Below are 9,213 nucleotides of genomic sequence, written 5' to 3' on the forward strand. Positions count from 1 at the left end.
TATCTATTATGCATTTATTTATGTGTTTATTTATTTATTTGTTTATTTATTTGTTTATGTATTTGTTTATTTATTTTCATGTTTCTATTTAAAGTATTTATTCTGTTTACTGTCTGAATGCACTTGAAAACCTTTTGATAACTGACATTAAATATTTTATATGAAGCTTGTGTTGAAGCTTTATTATGTTGTATTATAATACGGAAACACATCTGTCCTCTAGGGGGCAGCAGATATTATAATAAGGAAACACATCTGTCCTCTAGGGGGCAGCAGATATTATAATAAGGAAACACATCTGTCCTCTAGGGGGCAGCAGATATTATAATAAGGAAACACATCTGTTCTCTAGGGGGCAGCAGATATTATAATAAGGAAACACATCTGTCCTCTAGGGGGCAGCAGATATTATAATAAGGAAACACATCTGTCCTCTAGGGGGCAGATCAGATATTATAATACGGACACACATCTGTCCTCTAGGGGGCAGATCTGATATTATAATAAGGAAACACATCTGTCCTCTAGGGGGCAGATCAGATATTATAATACGGACACACATCTGTCCTCTAGGGGGCAGATCAGATATTATAATAAGGAAACACATCTGTCCTCTAGGGGGCAGATCAGATATTATGATAAGGAAACACATCTGTCCTCTAGGGGGCAGATCAGATATTATAATACGGACACACATCTGTCCTCTAGGGGGCGGATCAGATATTATAATACGGACACACATCTGTCCTCTAGGGGGCGGATCAGATATTATAATAAGGAAACACATCTGTCCTCTAGGGGGCAGATCAGATATTATAATAAGGAAACACATCTGTCCTCTAGGGGGCAGATCAGATATTATAATAAGGAAACACATCCGTCCTCTAGGGGGCAGATCAGATATTATAATAAGGAAACACATCTGTCCTCTAGGGGGCAGATCAGATATTATAATACGGAAACACATCTGTCCTCTAGGGGGCAGATCAGATATTATAATAAGGAAACACATCTGTCCTCTAGGGGGCAGATCAGATATTATAATACGGAAACACATCTGTCCTCTAGGGGGCAGATCAGATATTATAATAAGGAAACACATCTGTCCTCTAGGGGGCAGATCAGATATTATAATAAGGAAACACATCTGTCCTCTAGGGGGCAGATCAGATATTATAATAAGGAAACACATCTGTCCTCTAGGGGGCAGATCAGATATTATAATAAGGAAACACATCTGTCCTCTAGGGGGCAGATCAGATATTATAATACGGAAACACATCTGTCCTCTAGGGGGCAGATCAGATATTATAATAAGGAAACACATCTGTCCTCTAGGGGGCAGATCAGATATTATAATACGGAAACACATCTGTCCTCTAGGGGGCAGATCAGATATTATAATAAGGAAACACATCCGTCCTCTAGGGGGCAGATCTGATATTATAATAAGGAAACACATCTGTCCAGTAGGGGGCAGATCAGATATTATAATAAGGAAACACATCTGTCCTCTAGGGGGCAGATCAGATATTATAATAAGGAAACACATCTGTCCTCTAGGGGGCAGATCAGATATTGTAATAAGGAAACACATCTGTCCTCTAGGGGGCAGATCAGATATTATAATAAGGAAACACATCCGTCCTCTAGGGGGCAGATCTGATATTATAATAAGGAAACACATCTGTCCTCTAGGGGGCAGATCAGATATTATAATAAGGAAACACATCCGTCCTCTAGGGGGCAGATCTGATATTATAATAAGGAAACACATCTGTCCAGTAGGGGGCAGATCAGATATTATAATAAGGAAACACATCTGTCCTCTAGGGGGCAGATCAGATATTATAATAAGGAAACACATCCGTCCTCTAGGGGGCAGATCAGATATTGTAATAAGGAAACACATCTGTCCTCTAGGGGGCAGCAGATATTATAATAAGGAAACACATCTGTCCTCTAGGGGGCAGCAGATATTATAATAAGGAAACACATCTGTCCTCTAGGGGGCAGATCAGATATTATGATAAGGAAACACATCTGTCCTCTAGGGGGCAGATCAGATATTATAATACGGACACACATCTGTCCTCTAGGGGGCGGATCAGATATTATAATACGGACACACATCTGTCCTCTAGGGGGCAGATCAGATATTATAATACGGAAACACATCTGTCCTCTAGGGGGCAGATCAGATATTATAATAAGGAAACACATCCGTCCTCTAGGGGGCAGATCAGATATTATAATAAGGAAACACATCTGTCCTCTAGGGGGCAGATCAGATATTATAATACGGAAACACATCTGTCCTCTAGGGGGCAGATCAGATATTATAATAAGGAAACACATCTGTCCTCTAGGGGGCAGATCAGATATTATAATAAGGAAACACATCTGTCCTCTAGGGGGCAGATCAGATATTATAATACGGAAACACATCTGTCCTCTAGGGGGCAGATCAGATATTATAATAAGGAAACACATCTGTCCTCTAGGGGGCAGATCAGATATTATAATAAGGAAACACATCTGTCCTCTAGGGGGCAGATCAGATATTATAATAAGGAAACACATCTGTCCTCTAGGGGGCAGATCAGATATTATAATAAGGAAACACATCTGTCCTCTAGGGGGCAGATCAGATATTATAATACGGAAACACATCTGTCCTCTAGGGGGCAGATCAGATATTATAATAAGGAAACACATCTGTCCTCTAGGGGGCAGATCAGATATTATAATACGGAAACACATCTGTCCTCTAGGGGGCAGATCAGATATTATAATAAGGAAACACATCCGTCCTCTAGGGGGCAGATCTGATATTATAATAAGGAAACACATCTGTCCAGTAGGGGGCAGATCAGATATTATAATAAGGAAACACATCTGTCCTCTAGGGGGCAGATCAGATATTATAATAAGGAAACACATCTGTCCTCTAGGGGGCAGATCAGATATTGTAATAAGGAAACACATCTGTCCTCTAGGGGGCAGATCAGATATTATAATAAGGAAACACATCCGTCCTCTAGGGGGCAGATCAGATATTGTAATAAGGAAACACATCTGTCCTCTAGGGGGCAGATCAGATATTATAATAAGGAAACACATCTGTCCTCTAGGGGGCAGCAGATATTATAATAAGGAAACACATCTGTCCAGTAGGGGGCAGATCATATATTATAATTAGGAAACACATCTGTCCAGTAGGGGGCAGATCAGATATTATAATAAGGAAACACATCTGTCCTCTAGGGGGCATATCAGATATTATAATAAGGAAACACATCTGTCCTCTAGGGGGCAGATCAGATATTATAATAAGGAAACACATCTGTCCTCTAGGGGGCAGCAGATATTATAATAAGGAAACACATCTCTCCAGTAGGGGGCAGATCATATATTATAATAAGGAAACACATCTGTCCATTAGGGGGCATATCAGATATTATAATACGGACACACATCCGTCCTCTAGGGGGCAGATCAGATATTATAATAAGGAAACACATCTGTCCAGTAGGGGGCAGATCATATATTATAATAAGGAAACACATCTGTCCAGTAGGGGGCAGATCATATATTATAATAAGGAAACACATCTGTCCTCTAGGGGGCAGATCATATATTATAATAAGGAAACACATCTGTCCAGTAGGGGGCAGATCAGATATTATAATAAGGAAACACATCTGTCCAGTAGGGGGCAGATCATATATTATAATAAGGAAACACATCTGTCCTCTAGGGGGCAGATCATATATTATAATAAGGAAACACATCTGTCCTCTAGGGGGCAGATCAGATATTATAATAAGGAAACACATCTGTCCAGTAGGGGGCAGATCAGATATTATAATAAGGAAACACATCTGTCCAGTAGGGGGCAGATCAGATATTATAATAAGGAAACACATCTGTCCTCTAGGGGGCAGATCATATATTATAATAAGGAAACACATCTGTCCTCTAGGGGGCAGATCAGATATTATAATACGGAAACACATCTGTCCTCTAGGGGGCAGATCAGATATTATGATAAGGAAACACATCTGTCCTCTAGGGGGCAGATCAGATATTGTAATAAGGAAACACATCTGTCCAGTAGGGGGCAGATCAGATATTATAATAAGGACACACATCTGTCCTCTAGGGGGCAGATCAGATATTATAATAAGGAAACACATCCGTCCAGTAGGGGGCAGATCAGATAATGTATTTATTATAAGGAAGTCTGTGAGCGTTAGCATTAGCTTCACGAAGCAGCTGTGTGTTTATTTGAAGGTAAATCAGTGAACAAACACAGGGATGATGTCAGATCATATTCCTCGTGTTTATTGATCATCAATACATCCAGAAACACTGCGATCATCTCTGATTAAAACATCTCAGATTATTGTTACTAAACAGTGGGTCTGTGGTTTGAGTGGTGGTCTCCAGGGGCATTAGAGACACGTTAAATAGAACCTCTAAACACATTGAAATTCAAATGTAATATTTAATACTAAAAATCTGTTTGATTTGCTAACAAGGAAATATATTTATAGCTAGAAATATTTATTTTTGAAATAATCATTCCTAAATGTCTCCATAGTTTTAGTTTCTTTCTTAACATAAAATAATTACATCTTTATTGCTAAACATGTGTTGGTGATAAATTAATGAGAATTCAACAGAAGAACTTCAATCTATAACTCATGTTTAATTTATGAGTTTAATTTAACAGTTTTCTGTTAAAGTCAATTTACAACATGTAAAATAAATGTGTAATTTCTTCTGAATATAAGTTGATTTAAATACAATCAATATGAATATATAAAATAAATGACTCGATCAAAAACATGTATTTTAATTATTTTCAAACCAGTTTAAACTACATTTTAAATATTAATCTTAGTTTGTTGTGAATTATTAAATATATAGGAACTTCAAACTCAGGCTGGTTATTAGTAACTCAGTTCCTTAACTAATCAACACGGATCGGTCCCCGTGGCCGCTGGGAGGGGGCGGGGCTTCAGTCTAGCCACATGATTGGACGTAGTTTTGGGGGAAGAAGCCGCTGTTGCCACGGAGATAACCCTCACACCAGCCGTCGTCATGGCGATGTGTCAGGTAGATGATGTCGCCATCGCTGAGTGACAGGTCGTCGGGTTTGGAGGCGTCGTAGTTGTACAGCGCCACCACTGGACACACAGAGTACTGCCCTTACACACACACACACACTCATACACACCACTATATAACTTAATGTACCTTTATATACCTCTATTAAACATTCACACACTTATATCACGTTATTTACATACCTTTATACACACTAATATACCTCTATATACCTTTGTGTACCTTTATGTAAAGTAGTAGTAGTAGTAGTAGTAGTAGTAGTAGTAGTAGTAGTAGTAGTAGTAGTAGTATTACTTAATAGTAGTAGTTAGCAGTAGTATTAGTCATAGTTGTAGTTAGTTAGTTGTAGTAGTAGTAGTAGTAGTTGTAGTAGTAGTATTACTTAGTAGTAGTAGTAGTAGTAGTAGTAGTATTACTTAGTAGTAGTAGTTAGCAGTAGTATTAGCAATAGTTGTAGTTAGTTAGTAGTAGTAGTAATTAGTAGTAGTAGTATTAGTAAGTAGTATAGTATTAGTTAGCAGTAGTATTAGCAATAGTTGTGGTTAGTTAGTAGTAGTAATTAGTAGTAGTAGTATTAGTTAACAGTATTAGTTAGCAGTAGTATTAGTCATAGTTGTAGTTAGTTAGTAGTAGTATTAGTTATTAGCAGTGGTATTAGTAATAGTTGTAGTTAGTTAGTAGTAGTAGTAGTAATTAGTAGTAGTAGTATTAGTTAGCAGTATAGTATTAGTTAGCAGTAGTATTAGTCATATTTGTAGTTAGTAGTAGTATTAGTTAGCAGTAGTAGTATTAGTTAGCAGTAGTATTAGCAATAGTTAGTTAGTAGTAGTAGTAGTAGTAGTAGTAGTAGTAGTAGCAGTAGTCGTAGTAGTTAGCAGTAGTAGTATAAGTTAGTAGTACTAGTATTACTTTATAGTAGTAGCATTAGTCAGCAGTAGTAGTAGTATTAGCAGTAGCAGCAGTAGTAGTAGTAATAGTTAGCAGTAGTAGTAGTTAGTAGTAGTAGTAGTAGTAGTATTACTTAGCAGTAGTATTAGTAATAGTTGTAGTTAGTTAGTAGTAGTACTAGTATTAGTTAGTATTAGAAGTATTAGTTAGCAGTAGTAGTAGCAGTAATAGCGAGAAGGAGTAGTAGTAGTAGTAGTATTACTTAGTAGTTAGTAGTGGTATAATAAAGGTATTCTGATTATGATAGTAGTAGTATTCGTTAGTAGTAGTAGTAATAGTAGTAGTAGTAGTAATAGTAGTAGTAGTAGTAGTAGTAGTATTACTTAGTAGTAGTAATAGTATTAGTTAGTAGTAGTTAGTAGTAGTTAGCAGTAGTAGTACCTTTCTCCAGGTATATCGGGGGGGCGTCGGTGTCGTAGTCCACTGGTGGAGGGAGGGGTGGCATGATGTCATCAAAAAAACCCTGGTCGTCCAATAAGAGAGGAGGGGGCATGGCCGGCAGCTCTAAATCTGAGAACACACTTCCCGTTAGTGAAAGCTGGGGTCGGCCAATCAGGAGTGAGGAGGCGGGGTTTTGACAGGAAGCAACAGAGCTGAGGGTTTACAGCGCCGTGACAGTACGCAGGGCCGTCCCTACCCAACTTGAGGCCCCACACAAAGCTATATGATGAGTCCCTCTGTTTCGCTTGCGTCCTCGCGAAACTAATTGCACGGCATAAGTGCATAGGTGCGCCGCATTTGCGGCTCAGCTGAGGCTCCCTCCGCAAGATGAGGCCCATCCGCAAGATGAGGCCCATCCACAAGATGAGGCCCCCTCCGCAAGATGAGGCCCACTCCGCAAGATGAGGCCCATCCGCAAGATGAGGCCCCCTCCGCAAGATGAGGCCCCTCCGCAAGATGAGGCCCATCCGCAAGATGAGGCCCCCTCCGCAAGATGAGGCCCATCCGCAAGATGAGGCCCCCTCCGCAAGATGAGGCCCATCCGCAAGATGAGGCCCCCTCCGCAAGATGAGGCCCACTCCGCAAGATGAGGCCCATCCGCAAGATGAGGCCCCCTCCGCAAGATGAGGCCCCTCCGCAAGATGAGGCCCATCCGCAAGATGAGGCCCCCTCCGCAAGATGAGGCCCATCCGCAAGATGAGGCCCCCTCCGCAAGATGAGGCCCATCCGCAAGATGAGGCCCCCTCCGCAAGATGAGGCCCATCCGCAAGATGAGGCCCCCTCCGCAAGATGAGGCCCATCCGCAAGATGAGGCCCATCCGCAAGATGAGGCCCTCTCCGCAAGATGAGGCCCACCCGCAAGATGAGGCCCCCTCCGCAAGATGAGGCCCCCTCCGCAAGATGAGGCCCCCTCCGCAAGATGAGGCCCATCCACAAGATGAGGCCCATCCGCAAGATGAGGCCCCCTCCGCAAGATGAGGCCCATCCGCAAGATGAGGCCCATCCACAAGATGAGGCCCCCTCCGCAAGATGAGGCCCATCCGCAAGATGAGGCCCATCCGCAAGATGAGGGCCATCCGCAAGATGAGGCCCATCCGCAAGATGAGGCCCCCTCCGCAAGATGAGGCCCACCCGCAAGATGAGGCCCCCTCCGCATCTGTGCCCCTGACACAGAACATACTAATACTACACTCAAAGAAGCTGCAGTGTTTTCTTACCCAGGTGTTGAAGTCGAGCAGGTAAGCAGAGTCGAGCTGAGGAGGGGGGGGGCAGCAGGGTGCGGGGGGAGGGGGGGGAGGGCGGAGCGTGGGGGGGAGGGTAGGCAGGAGGGGGCGGGATCATCACTGACAGACAGAGGGAATCAGTCAGTGTTGATAAAAGAGAGCGAGTCATCATCTGCAAACAAAGCCAATCTGTGAGCCTGGAACTCAGGAGGGTCCGGGGCCCTAGACCCTGACCCAGGACCCCTAGACCCTGACCCAGGACCCCTAGACCCTGACCCAGAACCCCTAGACCCTGACCCAGGACCCCTAGACCCTTACCCAGTTACTCCTAGGCCCTGACCCAGTGACCCCTAGGCCCTTACCCAGTGACCCCTAGACCCTGACCCAGGACCCCTAGACCCTTACCCAGTGACTCCTAGGCCCTTACCCAGTGACTCCTAGACCCTGACCCAGGACCCCTAGATCCTGACCCAGGACCCCTAGACCCTTACCCAGTGACCCCTAGACCCTTACCCAGTGACCCCTAGACCCTTACCCAGTGACCCCTAGACCCTTACCCAGTGACTCCTAGACCCTGACCCAGTGACCCCTAGACCCTGACCCAGGACCCCTAGACCCTGACCCAGGACCCCTAGACCCTGACCCAGGACCCCTAGACCCTGACCCAGTGACCCCTAGACCCTGACCCAGGACCCCTAGACCCTTACCCAGTGACCCCTAGGCCCTTACCCAGTGATCCCTAGACCCTTACCCAGTGACTCCTAGACCCTTACCCAGTGACTCCTAAACCCTTACCCAGTCACCCCTAGACCCTTACCCAGTGACTCCTAAACCCTTACCCAGTGACCCCTAGACCCTTACCCAGTGACTCCTAGACCCTTACCCAGTGACTCCTAAACCCTTACCCAGTGACTCCTAAACCCTTACCCAGTGACTCCTAAACCCTTACCCAGTGACTCCTAGGCCCTTACCCAGTGACCCCTAGACCCTTACCCAGTGACTCCTAAACCCTTACCCAGTGACTCCTAAACCCTTACCCAGTGACTCCTAGACCCTTACCCAGTGACCCCTAGACCCTTACCCAGTGACTCCTAAACCCTGACCCAGTGACTCCTAAACCCTTACCCAGTGACCCCTAGACCCCTACCCAGTGACTCCTAGACCCTTACCCAGTGACCCCTAGACCCTTACCCAGTGACTCCTAAACCCTTACCCAGTGACTCCTAGACCCTTACCCAGTGACTCCTAAACCCTTACCCAGTGACTCCTAAACCCTTACCCAGTGACCCCTAGACCCTTACCTAGTGACTCCTAAATCCTTACCCAGTGACTCCTAAACCCTTACTCAGTGACCCCTAGACCCCTACCCAGTGACTCCTAAACCCTTACCCAGTGACTCCTAAACCCTTACCAGTGACTCCTAAACCCTTGCCCAGTGATCCCTAAACCCTTACCCGGCTTACGT

The 9,213-nt window shown here is 43.9% G+C and overlaps 1 protein-coding gene across 1 annotated transcript in view; it reads right to left on the minus strand.

Moving 5' to 3' along the window:
* Nucleotides 1-4,321: 4,321 nt before the first annotated feature.
* LOC117441936 (uncharacterized) overlaps nucleotides 4,322-9,213 on the minus strand; it is a gene marked incomplete at its 5' end in the record, with an annotated part of 5,607 nt that continues 715 nt past the window's right edge. Inside the window, 4 exons of the mRNA XM_034077944.1 lie at nucleotides 4,322-5,195; nucleotides 6,466-6,594; nucleotides 7,743-7,868; nucleotides 9,212-9,213. The exon at nucleotides 9,212-9,213 is cut by the window's right edge and continues 124 nt beyond it. Of these exons, the coding sequence (XP_033933835.1) occupies nucleotides 5,032-5,195; nucleotides 6,466-6,594; nucleotides 7,743-7,868; nucleotides 9,212-9,213 (421 nt within the window). The remainder of the gene's footprint in view (nucleotides 5,196-6,465; nucleotides 6,595-7,742; nucleotides 7,869-9,211) is intronic.

This window comes from Pseudochaenichthys georgianus, unplaced genomic scaffold (assembly GCF_902827115.2).
Source record: "Pseudochaenichthys georgianus unplaced genomic scaffold, fPseGeo1.2 scaffold_2195_arrow_ctg1, whole genome shotgun sequence".
NCBI lineage: Eukaryota > Metazoa > Chordata > Actinopteri > Perciformes > Channichthyidae > Pseudochaenichthys > Pseudochaenichthys georgianus.